Source organism: Hippoglossus hippoglossus, chromosome 24 (genome assembly GCF_009819705.1).
Source record: "Hippoglossus hippoglossus isolate fHipHip1 chromosome 24, fHipHip1.pri, whole genome shotgun sequence".
In the NCBI taxonomy this organism is placed as follows: Eukaryota; Metazoa; Chordata; class Actinopteri; order Pleuronectiformes; family Pleuronectidae; genus Hippoglossus; species Hippoglossus hippoglossus.
The window spans coordinates 5,645,064-5,663,967 of NC_047174.1; the positions used below are offsets into that span (position 1 = coordinate 5,645,064).

Here is an 18,904-nt window from a genome sequence, read left to right on the forward strand (position 1 = left end):
TTGAGACGCTGCGTACAGCTTTGGTGTCATCCCTTCAATCAGTTTTATTTTTTTCTACTTTCTGTGATACTGTATTTTAATATGTATGAATTACCAAATAAATATTTTCTCTACTAAATATCCAGATATATTGTTTTTCATCTGAAAAAAAATGTTTAAGGGGTTCAGTTAAACTTTAATAAGATTTATTAAGCATTTCATGGGTCCATGCCATGCAAAGAAAAATACATTTTCTCTTAAGTATTGTGTCCTCATATTGCTTAGTTATTGTGTATTTTGAACTGCATTTAAAAATTAAGTTATATTACTGTTGGATATGTGGAGGCTATATTACATGTTCTGCTGTCAAAAAACCTTTGAGGACATCATTATTACTTTGCACTGTAACAATGTGCAAATGTGACAAGTGGACACTTCACTGCATTACCATCTGTACATTCCTGTATTTCCATATGTATATTTATGTAGCCTAATGGGCATATCTATATCTGAGTCAATATCTGGTCTTTTTCTGCAGATATGCAAATCTGATTTGTCCAACACCCCGAGAGCTAACAAACTATCTAATAAACTTCCATAAACCAGTATATATCTCATTGAATAAATCACAAACAGCTTCTGTTGCTCTCAGACATTGTGGTGGCAGTGACAACTGCCCCCAAACACTAGTGGCAACTGTGACAGCTGCCTCCAAACAGTGTGGAAACAAAGGTAGCTGTCTTTGAACAGTGTGGCATCAAAGGTAGCTGTCTTTGAACAGTGTGGCATCAAAGGTAGCTGTCTTTAATCAGTGTGGCATCAAAGATAGCTGTGTGTAAATATTGTGACATTTTAAGGCAGCTGCCTTTCACATCAGTGGCAGTTTCTGTTAACACCGGAAGTGCCTCTACGAGCTACCGCTGCCACGATTTGCGCTTGCCCTTACTAGAGAGGAGGTTCATTTACGCACGTCTACGCAGTTCACGCTATTTACAGGGAGGGGGCACTAGCGTAGGCAAACTCTTAGCTCTGACTAGCAGCCGTTGCTAAATCAACGCCTTCTCCCAGGAAACAAAACAATATAGCCTCGGCTTGACGGCGTGCCACGAGCAGAGACCGTCTCTCGACACGACAACGCGTGAGTATCTCCCCTTTATTCCTCCACGCCGGGAGCAAACGGGTTTAGTTTGGAGAAGACCGAGTGATCCACAGGCGACTGCGGTGCTGTGAGCGTTTCCCCTTTTGTTTAGCGGTTAAGGCCCCTCTGTTTGGGACTTGAAGGGGGGCCATGTTGTTTAGCCTCCCGAGTGTTTGCTTAATGTTTTAGCTCACACAACACCGACCGGGCAATTAGCGCCCGCTAGCCCCCCTCACGTTAGCCGTGTCGGCTTTGTTGGCTCGTTGCAAAAAGCCCCGTCGGTCGTTCCAGTCGAGAGAGGAGCCCGTTTGCCGCCCGGACCCACAAGCGAACGAGTTTATTGTGAGAAAACGGGTGAATTTGCGAATTTAACTCTGATGTGTGGCAATAATAAACAGCAGGCCCGTTGCGGTTAGCATTAGCTGGTTAGCTAAGGATGTTGCTAATGCTCTCCACTGTCTTGTAGCATTCGCTTACACTCAAACGTGTCCGATTGCTTTAGGTGTAAATAAATGAATTGACACAAAGAGTGAAAGACGGTACGTGCACGGAGTATTGATAGTTGACAATTTTAAACCATCGTTGCGGAAAACCCCCCAATTAAAACCGCAGAGTTAGCTCGCTTATCAGAAGCGGTCCTGCTGGCTAGGTGGGCTAGGCTAGTTTAGCTAGCGTGCTAGCCGGAGGCTTGCACCCCGGTTTTCCACAACGAGCAGTGGTTAGAATCTAATGTAACGTTGCAACTGTTTTAATTATTTTAAAAGATAACAGAGATTGTTATTGTGGCTAAACGACGCCCGACGATTGCCTGCGACTTCCCGTTTAGTCTTTATAACGTTACATTGGTGGTAGCGTTAGCTTTCTGGTCACTAGCTAACACCAGGCTCACGACGGTACCTAGCTTCCTTTCTTGTTAAATCAAGACCTCGTCTGACAGTCACTTGTTTTGTTGTTGGTTTGCTCCCCCATAAAACCAACGATAAATGAGACTTTATGCTCGGGGGTTAATGTTGCGTCCCTGGGCGGGTAATGGAAACCGATATTCAAGTTATCTACTGTCGTGATCGCACGGAATTAGTAAAACAGCAATTAGTCGTGTCCCTACGTAGAAAATGAGTTGTATTTAAGTTTTCTGTGGGTGCATCCTTTTCCGGGGGTCATTTGAAAAAGTTTGTCCGTTCAATCCTTCTCAGAACAGTCAGGTGGGAAGGCCACATGTTCTACTGAGTTCACAACTTGAACCAGGTACAATAACTGACTTGTTACATTGGGTGTTACATTAATTACAGACACTAACTTAAATCATGTGTCTGTTATTTGTCACATGCTACACTATGTCTGTATATATTAGAATGCAGGACATATTAATGGATATTGCCCTTCAACGGGATGAGTTTTCATGTTGACGTAACATCCAAGTTTATATATAGATCCTTTGTTAGATGAAAATTATATTGTGATGATTATTGATATTGTTATATTGCCCAGCTGTACTCTAAACTTAATAAAGGTCAGTTTGAGTTTCAACTGTCATTTATTAACCCAAGTGTCACGTTTTGTTTAGGCTTTCCCGTGGAATGAGCATTCCATGCAGCATCCTAGGTATGAATGACGTGGCCTGGCAGGAGACAAGAGGTGGGATGCTGCATGCAAATGGTGCTCCTGAGACTGGAGGTGTGAGAGTTCACGTTGGAGGACCGCTAACCTCAGTTGTAGGAGCTGGACAGGCTCCCGGAGGCACTCATTTACAAGGCATGGACCGAGTACCCAACCCCACCCCAGGGACCCCGCAGCCTCTGCTGAGTGGACGATCTCAGGATGACGCCACAGTCGCATACTTCTTTCAGAGGCAGCCCGGAGAGCAGCTTGGTGGTTGCCCTCCCAGTAAACATCGTTGGCCCACTGGAGATGCCAATCATATTGACCAGGTAAAAAGCCTTTGTTAGGAAGACCTCATCATTTTTTTCAGGCTTAAATATAAATTACATTTAGTATAATTTGCTGCAACTTATAACTTATCTCTGTGGGGTCTTTCCATCTCGGATGCACAATGTAGGTAGAGCCAAAACAATTACAGCCTCTAAACATTCTTTACAGGTCAAATTTTCCACATGCACTGCTAATGTATTGTGATTTAAACCAGGTGCCAGACATTAATTAATTACCTTTTATTCTAGGTTTGTTATATTGAAGTTGGAGCACATTCAAAATGTCATTGGCTTTTGCCTGTAGAGCTTAATGCAGTGAAGTGCATCCTACAAAGGGCGAAAAGATGAGTACACCCAGGACAGCTAACCTGTTTGTCACAAGCTGTGTTGAGACAGCACTGTATTTAAAAAAAAAACAAAGCCTTGTCATTTACAGTGTGCAAAACATGAGACCAGTGCCGTGGTCACTTCTACTACACAGCAGGGGTGAGATCATTAGTGCTAAAACACGCCTAAATATTGTAATATCCTATTATTTGGTTGTAGTTTCCCTCCTGAATTAGATGGGATCTTCTTACTGGTACCTGTTGCAACACACCCACCGGGCCTAACCTGCATGTCTTTGGTCCGTGTGAGGAAAAGTAAATGCAAGTGGATTTCTCATAAAGGACCTTAAACTGCATTGACAACAGTGTTTGCCAGTATGCAGATATAAATTTCTATTATTTAAATCAGAGAGTTGGTATTCTGGTTAGTAACTTTAACTGTCAGACATTTTTTTTCTTGATTGTTCTTGGTAAAGACAGAAAAAAGTTCACAGTGACGAAGACCCAACAAGACTTAAAACCTGAATTAAGAACACAATTTTAGTTGAAAATACTAAACAAGGTAAATAGTCAAGAAATATCCACCAAAAAAACATAGATTTTCTTTTGGTTGTGGTTGTATCATGTTGGGTTGTGGGCACATTTGAACAGATACGGTGCTTGGGCCATAGCCAATGGTGCCTTTTGTTTGGTAGGTTTCCATCACTCCAAATATCTCACATGAGGTTTTGATTGTACTAAATAACATGTTGATAATTTAATGTTCCTTTAAAAACAAAACGGAGAGAATCAGAATAGAACCTATTAAAAGAACAATCTTTTTTTTCTGAAACTTGTAAAATCTACGTTTCCCTTTTTTTAATTCGGGGCCAAACAATCACATGTTCATTCATTACAACTGATTCTTTGTGAATTGAGTGAGTACTTGAGTATCTACAGTCTTTTAATATATATATATATATATATATATTTTTTTTTATAGCATTAATGTTGTAGTTGTAGCGAGCGTGTTCAAGCCTGCTTTATAGTGAGTCTTTTAAAGTTGATCAGTTGATAAATGTTTGGTTAGTCCAGTTTAACCTGCTGGTGTAACATGTTCTGCAGCCACAGAGCAAATACATTGATGAGTAGAACAAGTTAGGATTTGTACTTTTACAACTGTCCCAGATGAGTTCAGACAGACGGAATATATGAGAAATGTTAACCGTCAGAGAAAATGATTATCGACTGGCCACAGTAACCCAGTCAGCTGACTAGTGACCACAATAACTGAGCGCTCTGCAGATTTCCAACCCAACAACAATTTTGGAAACCGTCCAAATACTGTTGCGTTGTCAGATGGTTATGAGAGGATGAGAAAGTTGCAGTTCAAATCCATTCACTACAAGTCTTGTTTTCCCAGTGTTCCCACATAATTTGACCACTCACAGGAATGTTGAGGATTATTTCAGGACATAACGCTCACTTCTTCAGTGAGAATATGTGCTTTTTCTTGCTTCTCTCTCGTTACTGTTTGATTCAACATTAATTATGTACTAATATTGACTGAATTCTGTCAGTAGCCTTAAAAGTTCAGTGCTCAACTCAAATATTGTGTTTTTTTTCTTTGTGGGGGGGCTTTATATTGAATTGGCTTCAGGGCCCCTTGAAAAGTTTTGGCCTTTATTACTTCACTAAAAGAAAATGTGTGAGGTAAAACACATTTGGTTGTTCTTCGCTGCAATGTGAAGAATGAATTGAAGTCTTTGTACTGCTTCTAATTTGTGTTTCGTCTGGTGCTTTTAGTTTTCTTTTTAACAATGTAATGATTTTTATTTAGATGGTATTTAATCCAAATTGCTCTGTAACATTGTACCTTTTTAAAAACCAGTTTCCTCTCTTTTTATAGAACCGTCCAGCGGATGAAATGAACTATGACTTTCAAGCCCTTGCTTTGGAGTCGAGGGGCATGGGAGAGGTAAGGAGGCTTTGGCCTGAACATTAATCTTTTTCTCTATTATGGTACAGCAATAAACCAAAGTTGTTTGTGTGAAACACCCGGTCTTGGCTTAAAATCTGGCTCTAGAACATCTGTAGTTTGCTGCTTTGTAGAGAATAGAGTGAGCTGCAACAGAGCAGTTATTGTGACCAATGGAAGAGTGGCCGACAATGGGGACAGCTGCTCAGACACAAATCAACTTACACTTTGACAGTGTCCTGTGTTAAGAATTTATATGATAGTGAAGCATAAAACAGTATTTCACATTTCAGCATATACGGACAGTGAAGAAGTGGATTATAATCCAGAGGTGAATGTATCTACACCTCAGCAGTTATACGTTTGGCTTCGAGAACTAATGTGAATTGCAGGACACGTTAATGATTAAGACTTTGAATTCACCTTGTAGCTGTCTGAGGGTGGCTCTGAGCTAGGTTAGAAGCGCCTGTGTTTCCACATCGTTGGGCAGCATTCACTACATTTGTACCCCAAGTGCAGAATTGGCCTAAAGAATAGCAAACTGGAATTTCTCCACAGTCACCATCAAGTCTACAGGCATAAGCCTCCATACTCAAAGACAGGAATTGGTGGAGTGAGCTAACCAAGACTACAGTTACAAAAAATAGTAAAAGTATTTTAACATAAATTGTAACCTAACGACCAAACAATAGATTCTGTATAAATGTAGTAATAATTGCTCCACATTTACATATCCTACAGATGTTTAGAAAATGTGTACACTTTAATTTTCAGCTCTTGCCTGCAAAAAAGCTTTGGGATTCTGATGAGATGGCCAAAGATGGAAGGAAAGGGATGCTCCTTGGGGAGGAGTGGAGGGACACTGCCTGGGGATCATCTCGTGAGTGGCTATTCACCTTGATTTGCATTGTTGTTTTTGTCTGACTGGGCTTTTATCAACTTTTACCTTTTATTTTTCCATACTCAACTGTTAGATATTTAATCACTACTTTTCATTCAGATCATTCAGTGTCCCAACCAATCATGGTGCAGCGGCGACCAGGCCAGAGTTTCCATGGCAATGGTGATGCCAATTCTGTGCTTTCACCTCGCTCAGAAGGTGGAGGCCTGGGTGTGAGCATGGTGGAGTACGTCCTGAGCTCCTCTCCTGGTGACAAGATGGATGGTCGCTACAGGAACGGGGGCTATGTAAGTCAAATTCTCGTACTTATTTCTAACCTTAATCTCTAGTGTGGCGTATAGTCTTATCTAATAAATGTGTGAATACAGGGTGGAGGAGACACTGACCAAGATGGGAGAGAGAAGAGTGATGCTCAAGAGAAAATCTCCCCATTTGAAGAGGACAAGAGCCCAGAGATGAAGGTGGGAGAGGAGATAGATCCGGCGAAAGCCAATGGAAGAGGCCTATTAAACGGCATGGACAGAGACTGCAAAGACTTCAAGTAGGTTTCCCCTTTTACCGTAACATAAATTGAACATTTACCCATTTCTTTATGCTTTTTGATGTTATAACAGAATTGACACTCTCATAAATACATTAATAAAAATAGTAAAATGAATTTCCATTAAGGTGCAGCTGATGTAAAAAATTAATTGTACTTTGCACCGTTGTTGTATAGTATGATTTTTTTTTTTTTAATATATATGTATTTTATTTGTATTTTATTATTTTTTCAAAAATCTGAAAGGCCCGTACCAGAATTTTTTGGGTTCGGATGCATCAACCCTACTAGACAAGCCGTCTGGGGCAAACTTTAATACTCATCTAGCAAATATGCTGATGTTAAATGTATTTGCTTTCCCAGTCCAACACCTGGAAGCCGCCAAGCTTCCCCCACGGAGGCTGTGGAGAGGATGGGCCCAATTCAGACAGGTTTAGAGATGATGGTACAGCACCACCCCCATGCTCTCCAACAACAGAACCCCGTTCAAAACAAGCCTCCTGCTGAGGATTTCCAGAACCAGGAGCCACAGAACATGGGAGGTATGGAGCAGCAAGCCAACGTGGAGTCCCTTCAGTTTGATTACGCTGGTAACCAGATTCAGGTGGACTCCTCAGGGACTCCAGTAGGATTGTTTGACTACGCCGCTCAGCAGCAGGTCTGTTGAAACACAAAACATCTATTTAGAGCTCTAACTGTAAGTTTGCTCAACAGACTGATGCTTTTTTTGTGTTCTTTTTTCCCTAGTTGTTCCAGAGAACTAATCAGCTGACTGTTCAACAACTCACTGCAGCTCAGCAACAACAATATGCCCTGGCTGCAGCCCAGCAGCAGCATCTTGGTAAGTCACGCTGTTTGTCTCATTCATTAAGTACAGGGTGTCATGTAATACATTTAGGGTACTTTAAGTCTCAGGATGTCTAGATTTAATATGGAAATATTAATCACATGGCTGTTTTCATATTACCCAGCTGGCCTTGCTCCTGCATACCCTTACATCATTAATGCTGGCCCCCCTGGAACCGATCCCTACACTGCAGCTGGGCTGGCGGCCGCAGCCTCACTTGCAGGTGATCACACAGCACATTTTCAGATCATGTGATCTTCTCAGTTTAATCTTTCATGGAGATGCAAGTGTGTTTTTGATGCTGCTTCTGTCTTCATCAGTTGTATAAGATGTATATGTAACATCAGAATGTTTTCCTCAGGGCCCACAGTGGTTCCACCACAGTACTACGGAGTTCCATGGGGTGTGTACCCAGCTAATCTTTTCCAGCAACAGGCTGCATCTAATGCCAATCATTCAGCTAATCAGCAAGCATCCAATCAGGGGCCAGGCCAACAACAGGTAGGAATTGTTTATATATATATATTTTTTTTTTTATAATTCAGAAATGCAAAAAATTCTAATAATGGTGATTAATTTTCTATGGGATAAAAGAATAACATAAACTAGAAGACTAGTATGTCCGACAGGGTGGTTCCCTCTGTCTGCTGGCCGGTCGGGTCACAATCTGGGTAAAGGAAACACTCATGAAGCTGTTTCTAAGTTTGTAGGGACATACTTTTGAGCGTCCACAGCTGGATGCATGCAGCCGAACTGGATGAGTTTCAAGGACATGTGCATTTGGATAAAGTTGATGTTCTTTGGCAGAGTTTTGTCACCGACAAGACCACGCTCTGACCGAGACAATGTTATGCAGGCGAGTCTTGTAAGTTAGCCAATAGCTAAAAGGCTGAAACTTCATTCAGATGGAGAATTCGTAAAGGAGTTGCCTTTTTGCTACAGCAGATAAAAATGTTCCAAACTGTCAGCTTGTCTCAAAGAACCATAGCAGAGCTGGTTACTGATATAGCACAAGATAATGAAAAAGCCTCCGAAGGACTCTGCATTTGATATGAATTGCTGTCTTTGCAATTCTGAATGTCACAACCAAAGGTGAGAAGTTGTTTGGACATGTTGTTAAAACTAAAACCAGCTGTGAGTAGCTTTATCATCACAACCATATCTCATTGAAGAGTAGGGTTGGGAATCTCTAGGCACCTCATGAGTTGTCAGGGGCTTTATTTGGAGAATACTCTTGACAGCTTTTGATGAAGAGCTTCAGCAGCCTATAGGTTGAACAACATAATTGCCTTCTCCCTCAGGTAATGCGCACAGGAAACAACCAGCGACCTCTTACGCCCGGGCAAGGCCAGCAAAGTCAGCAAGAGTCTCTAGCTGCAGCTGCTGCCGCAAACCCTGCACTGGCATACACAGGAATGTCTGGTTAGTAGACCACTGCACACTAACACTTAGCCAAAGATGCTATCAACCAAACACAGTTATCTTCACAATTAACACTTGGGTGTTTTTATAACAACTCTTAAAACAATTATTCTACATTAAGAGAGCACTCTTTAAATGTATGTTCTTGTTCGCTTGTAGATCTATTTGAGTTCATCATTGTTCAACCACAATTATCACACATTAAAGATGGTGTTCTTTCTCCAATTCCTCGATAACCAGTAATGTTTAATTGTTGACCTTTTTGTTTTCATTTCCTCATCAGGTTATCAGGTGCTGGCTCCTGCTGCTTACTATGACCAGACTGGAACTCTGGTGATGGGCCCCGGTGCCCGCACTGGTCTGGGTGGACCAATGCGTCTTGTCCAGACCCCTCTACTCATCAACCCTGCTGCTGCTCAGGCTGGTACGCACTGATCCATCTATCAGGATCATTTTTAATATGTGGATACAGGGCTTTGGTGACAAGTCTAAACTCATTGGCTCTCTTTTTAAAAGCCACTGTTATTTTGTGATTTGAAAGTCTGCCAGTGTAGATATTAATGCATCAGGGTTAGACAAGCTGTTCTCTGTAAGAACTTTGTTTGTTTCTGGCTATCATTCTGAGGACTGTGCCACTTGAATAGTATCAATGTGACTTTCTAGTCCTTTTTAAACTAAATGTCACTGGTATAATTATATTGTATGAAAGCCACACAGCCTCTCCTCCCTCATACTTAATTATTACCAGTCTCAACCATTCTGACCATGTCTCTCCTTAAACTGACCTCTCCCCTCCTGCCAGCAGCGGCGGTGTCTGCATCTGGCTCTGGCAACATGTCTGGTCCTCCAGGTAACGGACTTTACCGCTCCATGCCTCAACAACAACAGCAGCAGCAACAACAGCAGCAGCAGCAGCAGGCTCCCCCGCCCAGCAGCGGCCTGCCCTCCAGCTCATTCTACGGCTCTGGATCAGTCCCCAACACTTCTCAAAGCAGCTCCCTTTTCTCACACACCTCCGCTGCCCCACCACCGGCCTCCTCCCTGGGCTTCAGCAACACCGGCGGCTCTCTTGGCGTGGGCCTAGGCTCAGCTCTTGGAGCCTTCGGCTCATCTGGTCAGTGACTCGGCCACAATCTAATTTGATTAGAAACAGTTAATTCTTCATCTTTTTATTCTTACACTTGCACACGGTTCTTTTTCTTACAGTGTCCAGCCCTACCAGTGGCAGTGTAACTCGCAGGGACTCTCTGTTGGCAAGCTCTGACCTGTACAAACGCGGTGGCAGCAGTTTAACTCCCATTGGTCAGCCGTTTTACAACAGCCTGGGTTACTCTTCACCAAGCCCCATTGGCCTTACACCGGGTCACTCCCCACTCACTCCTCCACCTTCTTTGCCCTCCTCCCATGGATCCTCTTCAAGCCTTCACCTCGGTAAGCTTATTTATGGTCATAGGGTTAGGAAGTAGGAAGTACTTGACATTTCACTTCAGTTTAACATTTTATGGTCATTTAGGATTCTGTTCTCCAAAGCTATAACCTTTAACTACCTACGTTTTCATTATTGTGGTCATAATTGTAGTCATTTTGTAATCCTAGGTGGCCTGACAAATGGCAGCGGGCGTTACATCTCTGCAGCACCTGGAGCTGAGGCAAAGTACCGGAGCGCTGGTAGTACATCCAGTCTGTTCAACTCCAGCAGCCAGCTGTTCCCTCCGTCTCGGCCCCGTTACAGTCGCTCTGATGTCATGCCGTCCGGACGCAGCCGCCTACTGGAAGACTTCAGAAACAACCGCTTCCCAAACCTCCAGCTCCGTGACCTTCCAGGACACATGGTGGAGTTCTCTCAAGACCAACATGGATCCAGGTGGGTCAAATTATGCTTTATTCAGGGGGAACGAACTAAGTTGCTGTGCCAAAATCGGACTAATTTTTTATTTAAATTCTTGAATCCAGATTTATCCAACAGAAGCTAGAGAGGGCCACTCCTGCTGAGAGGCAGATGGTGTTTGGAGAGATTCTGCAAGCAGCATACCAGCTGATGACCGATGTCTTTGGGAACTATGTCATTCAAAAGTTTTTTGAGGTTTGGACTGTTAAAGTTCAAGTTCATCCTGGTGTAAATTCATTCTCAACACAATATAGACTAGAACCGTGATTCTGTGTTCTGTAGCATGTGAACAGTTTACTGTGTCTGTATTTCATGCAGTTTGGAAGTGCCGACCAGAAGCTGGCTTTGGCAACACGTATTCGTGGCCACGTACTTCCCCTGGCTTTGCAGATGTATGGTTGTAGAGTTATCCAGAAAGCCCTGGAGTCCATTTCCTCAGAGCAGCAGGTAATTGTAAGTGAGATTTCAATTCTTTTGAGCATTGTTTTTGCTAATCTTACTTTGTCTTTTCTTAACTTCTTTTAAACCTTTGATTGTTTTTTTGACAATGACATTTGTTAAAATGTTGTCTTTGTTCCCTAATTTCATCACTTTAGAGCGACATTGTCCGTGAGCTGGATGGCCACGTGTTGAAGTGTGTGAAGGACCAGAACGGAAACCATGTGGTACAGAAGTGCATTGAGTGTGTGCAACCTCAGGCCCTCCAGTTTATCATCGACGCCTTCCAGGGCCAGGTGAGTTTGTGAAGAGAAGAGGCTCAACTGTCTGCCATTGTCTGTGTAATCTCTTCAAGTTGAAAAATTATATTCAACTGCCAATCAAGCTTCCACAACAATTCTTTCATTTCAGTCTTCTAAATTTGATTTGTGAAGATTGTAAAACTTCACCTTATGGCATAAATATAATGTCTTTGACCTCCTCTTACAGGTGTTTGTGTTGTCCACACACCCTTACGGCTGCAGAGTGATCCAAAGGATTTTGGAGCACTGCACTCAGGAGCAGACTCTCCCCATCCTGGAAGAGCTGCATCAGCACTCTGAACAGCTGGGCCAGGTGAGAACATCTGTCTCCAGTCTCCCTCATGTTATGTTTGCTAGACGTGACTGATCATTGTTGAGATGTATGTGCTTGTCATGTGTATTTTTGCATGTCTCCTTCGTGTTTGAACATTTCACATATTTTTTTTTTTTAGCCATGTCATTGTTCCTGTGTTGTAGTGGTCTGCTAAGCGTAAAGTGTAAGGATGAATGTAATTGTACTGTTAGCTGTCATTACATCTGACATGTGATTTATTTAAACATCCACCCTGCCCCCCTCACTTATTCCATCTAGAAATATCAAGGCGTATCATTGGAGATGACACCCAAAACATATTATACAGTGTCCCGCGATGCACTGTTCAAGGTCAGAGCAATTTGCCTCTCTCTCGCGGATGTCCCTGTGCTCCCTTCCTCTTTCCCCCCTTTTTTTAATCCTGTCTTTTTTAACACTTTTAGATATTTCTCAAACTCTCGTCTTTTATAGGCCTTCTCCTAACCCACTGAGCTATCTTTTTCTTGACTTTCCCCTTCTCTTGCTTAATGCCACAGAGAATTCACAAGGCACATGCTTCTTTTTGCCTACAGCATTTCCTGATCAATTTGTTTTACTGTTTACCTCCCAAATTTCACTGAAAAGTAGAGGATCAAACTGAAGTGTTCATAAGTGGTGCTCAAAAACCCTTGTAATTTCACCTCAAGCCGTTCAAGGGCTCAAGTTAAATCAAAAAAAGTTCTCGTTAAAACAGATTGACAGGAAATGGATTTGAAGGCTAATGCTTTCCAATTAAAGTTCACATATACCTGCCCAACAAATTACTCTCTTAACAAGTATCCATTGGAGAGTGGTGTTATTTGTTGCTTGGTCAGGTGAGTCTTTGCCTCCATCTTGTCGCACTAAAAGTACACCCATACCTGTCTATCACCCATTTCTGAAGGGGCAAAGATGCTATTGGTTGTGTTGCCTGGTCAGCAATGCTCCAAACCAGCAGCATCTGTTTTGTCTGACCTTCCGCAGTGATGACGTAAGGGTATCAAAAGACTACAAATGGGGGTGTCACTCAGTCGTCGACCTATCATTGTAGTTCTGCATGATTTATCTCACACCAATCAACACCAATGGTGAAAAGTAGTGCATGAGTATCGATCAGAGTAAAGGGTGTCGCCACCGATTGTGACTTTCAAGTGTTAAAATGGCTGTTTACTTTGAGCTCACACCTCCACTGCCTCCTTCAGGATCAGTATGGTAACTACGTCATTCAGCACGTGTTGGAGCACGGGCGACCGGAAGATAAGAGCAAGATAGTGGCAGAGGTTCGAGGAAAGGTTCTTGTCCTGAGCCAACACAAATTTGCAAGGTAAGTTTTTGTTGTTGTTGCCAAGTGTTTTGTATGCTCTGGGAGAGATTCCATTTTTACGCTCTCTCACAATACACCATTTTATTCAATGCATTGTCCCCACAAGTATATTAAATTACCAGAGTATCGTGTAACATACTTAATGTTGTTCCACGTTTTGACACCTAACACTGTCCTCTGTTGTTACTAAAGTCATTCTAGATTAAATTCAATTAAAATTGGTAAACAAACATTCAGTCAGGTTTATTGTGAAATGAACTGTTGTAAGCTTCAAGTGTTTCACATGTTCAAATTTGTCCCACCACAGTTTCATAATGAGCCAGACATTTTTTTTTTCCATCACCCTCAACAACAGATCTCTAACTTTAGATGTGTGCAGTGCTGTTTGCCACTCGCAGTCACACCTCATAGTTTCAGCTGCAGTTGTGGTGGGCAGCTCTCTCTCTCTCTCTCACACGAGAACTTGTTTTTCACTCTTGTGTCTGTGTACCCGTCACTCAGTATCTGCTGCATGGTGGAGTGACCTTCATACGCGTGCACCCCCGTAACCACCCTAGCTTGAATACATTTTGTGGGAAACACTGCTTTTGTTTCTCAACATTGTCCCTGCACTTGTTAACCAACCAGCTACAGATCAGAATCATGACATTTAGTTGACCACAAACTCACTGCAGGAACCACTTAAAGGAACCTGAAACTGACTTGGTGTGAGAGTCAGGATAATCTTGTGTGTCATGATGTTCCACAGAAACTGGTACTTTTTGAAAATAGTTGAGCAGTGAGTATTTTAAATAGATTTGGACACAGTCATCGATCTGATTCATTTGGATCACAGGGTGCTTCTTTTTTGTTTGGTTGCACCTCCTGTGGTTTGTCACGCTACTCTGCCTCTGGCCCTGCCCCCCCCCCCCCCCCCCAAGAACAGATATCTACCCAACAGCTTTAATTGAATGGAAAGTTTACAACCACAAAACATTAGTTTAGCAAGGGATTGAAAATAGTTCCCCCTGGAAAGTTTTATAGTCTGTTATAAGCCTTTTAAACATTTTATCAACATAATGCCACAAATACAAAGCATTCTAACAGGATTTCCTCTGACTGTTCATCACTACGTCTCCATCCGCTCGGTAATGAATTGGTGTGTGTTTGAATCAAAGTTTCTCTGTCATTCCTCAGCAATGTCGTTGAGAAGTGTGTGATCCACTCTTCGCGTGCCGAAAGAGCTCTGCTGATCGATGAAGTGTGCTGCCAGAAAGACGGGCCTCACAGCGCCCTGTACACAATGATGAAGGACCAGTACGCCAACTATGTTGTCCAAAGAATGATTGACATGGCAGAACCCGCTCAGCGCAAAATCATCATGCACAAGGTGGGTCAACTACTTTGGACTAAAGCAGTGATTCTCAAACTGTGTGGCGCGCGGCACTTCCGCGTCCGGTGTGAACCTGGCGTGATGCGGAACTAATGTAGCGGAACTAATGTTTTTACGTCGGAATCTCTTTAACAGCGGAACAGTAAACAAATCGTTCTTTCACCGTAGCTATAGTGTTTGGTCAGCAACGTGGGTGAAATGGACAGATATTTGACAGGGACGAAAAGGAAAACAAGCGATGATTCCGAGACAAACAGTGTTCAAAATCCAAGTTGAGAAGAAAGTATGACGAAGCCTATCTCGCTCTTGGGTTCACAGTGAATGCGGTAGGAGATGAGGAGAGACCATTGTGTATTTTGTGTCTGAAAACTCTGGCGGCTGACAGTATGAGACCCAACAAATTAAGAAGACACTTAGAAACATTACACCCCAGTCACATCAATAAGCCACTCGAGTTTTTTTCAGAGAAAACTTGAGGAATATCGTCAGCAGGATCAAAGCTTTGTCAAAGCTACATCGGTGAACTGCAAAGCAACCATGGCATCATTCAAAGTCTCATATAGAATTGCCCAGTGCAAAAAACCACACGATAGCAGAGGATCTCATACTCCCTGCAGCTTTAGATGTGGTGTCAACAATGCTTGATGAGACCAGCGCCTCAAAACTGAAGGTTATTCCCCTGTCCCCTGAAAAATGTTTTTTATTTGCACATCAGAAATTCCTGAAAGTGATGTGAATTTAATGTTCATGTGTATGTTATTTAAAATACACAAGTTAAACTTGGCCTATTTTGTTGGGGCAGGGGAGCGGGTGGGGCATGACAGAAAAAGTTTGAGAACCACTGGACTATGAGGAAACTGTTGAAGTGTCTGTTTTCTGTGGGCGGAGTAATGAAGTAAGGTTTGAGAGTCAACTTAAACACTCAAATGTTTAACTGTTCTTATCGTAACAGGTGCAACAAAGCTATTAGGGTGATGTCAATCAATAACACAACATTTTAAATTCCCACATACCTGAGAGAAGCCAATTTAATTACAGTTTTCCATGGGGCAAATAGAGGTTTACCCGAGAGTTTTCTCTGAGCGTGTAGGACCTTTGACAGCATCGGAAAATATTGATCACTCTGCAGCTTTCAGACGAGAGTAAAACTGCTTCAGGTAGCACTGACACATGAATTAGAATCCAGACAGACCAGTTTGAATAATGCATGTGAAGACCCCTCCGACCTCAAGACACTGCACAGGGAGTCGGCACACAATGAAACGGCTCTGGAAATGTATCCCAGCAGGAATTATTTTATCTTGCATTGCAGCAGTTGTGGAGTAAACAAAATGCACTGTTTCAAAAGCTTCATAGCGGAGTCAGATTGGATGGATTTTGTTTTGAAGCCTTCCATAATGTTTGGATAGGCTGAAAAAAAATCTCTTCTCTTCCTAACTTAGCTTTCAAACACTTGAGTTCCAACCTTAAGTTTTTACAGTTTCAGAATATGTATATATATTTTATACCGTACCTTTTGTGTAAATATGCACATTTCTTTGAACATGCCATATGTAGCTTTTTCTCTCTAACATATGTTGGACTAAACTTATTTCAATATGTCTACCTGATCAAACAAGATTGATTTTGAGCGCTGACCTGTTCCCCTCTCTTCCTTTTCAGATCCGGCCCCACATCGCTACTTTGCGCAAGTACACCTACGGTAAGCACATTCTGGCCAAGCTGGAAAAGTACTACATGAAGAGTGGATCTGAACTGGGTCCTATCGGCGGCCCTGCGAACGGCCTCATGTAGTCACGTCCACACCCTGGGCCCCCTGAGGAAGAGGATGAGCCCCAAACCCCCTGTTCTGTGAGAGATGCTCCTTAGCCATAGGGCCTTTGACACCCTCTGACATCCCATTTTTTTGGGGGAATTACCAAAAACCATAAAAAGACAAGTCAACATCACCTAAGAACGCTGTGACAACTGACCCCTGCCGCTCTGCCACCCCTGGTGCAGGTCCCCAGCGTGGCCCCGAGGGTAAACAAAGTAAGCAGGCCGATTTCGTTTTTTGTTTTTTTTTCTTCTCCTGGGTAAAGCACAAGCCCATTGTTAATGATGTAATTGATGTATTTGAATGATTTTCATATTAACTTGTACATTTAGTTTTTTACCTTGTAAATTCTCTGTAGAAAAAAAATAATCTTATTACACATTTGCTGAAATTTACAATTCTTACAATTAACACCAGCAAGTGACTTTATAAGGCTAAACTGAGAGATCCTTTTAAAAACAACAATTCCCTTTGTTTTTGTAACACGACTTGCGTCAACTGTTCTGATTAAATCTTGGCAATTTAATATTTGTATATTATCCCATGCACAGTTAAAAGTGTTTTCCCATGCCAAAGCAGCTGATGGATTAGTTTAAATAGCACTACATAGTATGGGTGGACGTTAACTCCTCCATCTGAAGGTAAGTACTATGTGTCACGTGCCACAGTCATTGAGGGTCTACGAGACCAGTTTGCGAGCTTGGCTTTGGGGATTGGTGCTTTAGTCTAGGGTAGTGTTTTCCAGTGGTGGTGGCGGCTTTTTCTTGCCTCTGTTTCCAGGCTGGGGGGGGGGGAGGCGGCGTGGGTTTACCCCAGCAGCTTGTCGACCGCCTGATGTTTTTTGGTACTAAATATTACAGCCTGACAAATCTGAGCTGCTGCATCCATTTGAGCCGTCTTACTTTTCCCTCATCCAGGTGATCGCTCGGGGTTTATGCAAGATAAAAGCTACCATTACCTTCCAGAAGCAGAGCATGAGGTTTGGTTGTACAGCGGGTGTGTAACCTGGTATAATCTTAAACATGAGAACAACCGTAGTGGGGAGCTTCTTTCTTTTTCTTTTTTTTTTTGTTCCGTGAGAATAGTGGGGTGGGAGCGGGGTATGCGTTGGCATGCTGTGACAGGTTTTAATCCTAGGAATGATTTTTTTTTTTTTTTTCTTTATCACGTTTTGTGTAACATCTTATCTGTCTTGTAGTTTTTGAGATGAACACTGCCCTAGAAAACAGTATCTTTACGTACTGAATACTCATCTCTTGCGTAGTAGTAGTTTAACAATGTATAGCATCTTTATGTATGAGTAAATTGTTGCTTTTGGGCAGGGGGCGTTGCACCGATGATGGGACCCCCACCGCCTGAAGGACGGAGTAGTGAGCGTAAACAATGTCGTGAAGTGAAATGAATTAGAACTAGTGGGACAAGTGTAAGGAAGGGATGTTGAAAGATTTTTTTTTTTTTTTTTTTTTTTAAATGGTCCTCCTTTTTGTTTTTTAATTTGTTTCATTTGGTTGGGGATGCAAGTGCATTGGTGGAGGCCGGTGGGGCCATCGAAAGCTATACGATTCACCTGTAATGCTCGTAGTGATGGCTTCTTTGCTTCATATGAATAATTGTAGAATACATGTAGTATATGTGCAGTTAATAAGTGTAAGATTATTAGTTTAACTGAAAAAAAAAAACCGTGTCTAGTTGTGGTGTTTTGACAGGCCTTGCTCTAAATTTGTAGTGATGCTTTTATTTCGTCTGTACAGTTGTACATTTGTAAACGTTTATGCTGTAAATGGGATGTCTTTTACACTTTTTGGGGGGAAAAAGGCAAAAAATGTGCATTTTGATGTGTGTATATTCATCACTCCTTCCCCCCTGAATATAATATGTATACAGTTTTATTTGATCAAGTGTAATTTTTAAAAAAGGTAAAAAAAAAAACTTTATGGCTTCACAATCTGGCATGGTTTTTTGTTTTTAATCTGTTATGGGAAAGGCCAGCCTCTATTTGTACCGGAGCTGTAACATCCACTGTTGATAGTCTTTATGATGTGTGACAGTTTAAATAGGAGAATACAAAAAAAAAACACTCTGTACTAAAACTGAGGCTGCATTTAGTCCTCTCTGCTACCATGGAAACTTCACAGGATATGACAAGAATTATTTTTGTACAGAAGAGTGCTGTATTTTGGAACAGCTACTACCTTGTAAGCAAAAGCAGTGTAAAATATTGTCAATTATATAAATATGAACATATGAGTTTTGTCACACTGTCAAAGTCATGTACATTTTCAGGTGGCCTTATGTACATTTCCAGATGTTAGATGAAGAAAACAAACTCATTTTTGGAAGCAGAATTGTGACTATGTATGATTAAACTGTTCTTCTAACATTTGACTCGCATTG

The 18,904-nt window shown here is 42.0% G+C and overlaps 1 protein-coding gene across 9 annotated transcripts; it reads left to right on the top strand.

Annotated features, from left to right (window-relative positions):
- The first annotated feature begins 842 nt into the window (after positions 1 to 842).
- Positions 843 to 18,892, top strand: pum2 (pumilio RNA-binding family member 2). Of its 9 annotated transcripts, none has more exons than XM_034579202.1 (23): positions 843 to 1,117; positions 2,682 to 3,045; positions 5,260 to 5,328; positions 6,103 to 6,208; positions 6,329 to 6,516; positions 6,598 to 6,770; positions 7,134 to 7,428; positions 7,518 to 7,611; positions 7,742 to 7,840; positions 7,979 to 8,118; positions 8,919 to 9,039; positions 9,323 to 9,463; positions 9,845 to 10,153; positions 10,246 to 10,470; positions 10,636 to 10,903; positions 10,993 to 11,122; positions 11,246 to 11,380; positions 11,524 to 11,661; positions 11,855 to 11,980; positions 12,260 to 12,331; positions 13,201 to 13,322; positions 14,499 to 14,691; positions 16,357 to 18,892. In XM_034579202.1, exons 2-23 carry the CDS (start codon positions 2,695 to 2,697, stop codon positions 16,486 to 16,488), a joined length of 3,627 nt encoding a protein of 1,208 aa, XP_034435093.1. In that variant the 5' UTR covers positions 843 to 1,117; positions 2,682 to 2,694; the 3' UTR covers positions 16,489 to 18,892. The 9 variants fall into 9 exon arrangements, with proteins under 9 accessions (XP_034435093.1, XP_034435092.1, XP_034435095.1 ...); XM_034579201.1 differs by having other exon boundaries at positions 929 to 1,117; positions 9,842 to 10,153; positions 11,246 to 11,374; XM_034579204.1 differs by having other exon boundaries at positions 929 to 1,117; positions 9,890 to 10,153; positions 11,246 to 11,374.
- Positions 18,893 to 18,904: the final 12 nt, after the last annotated feature.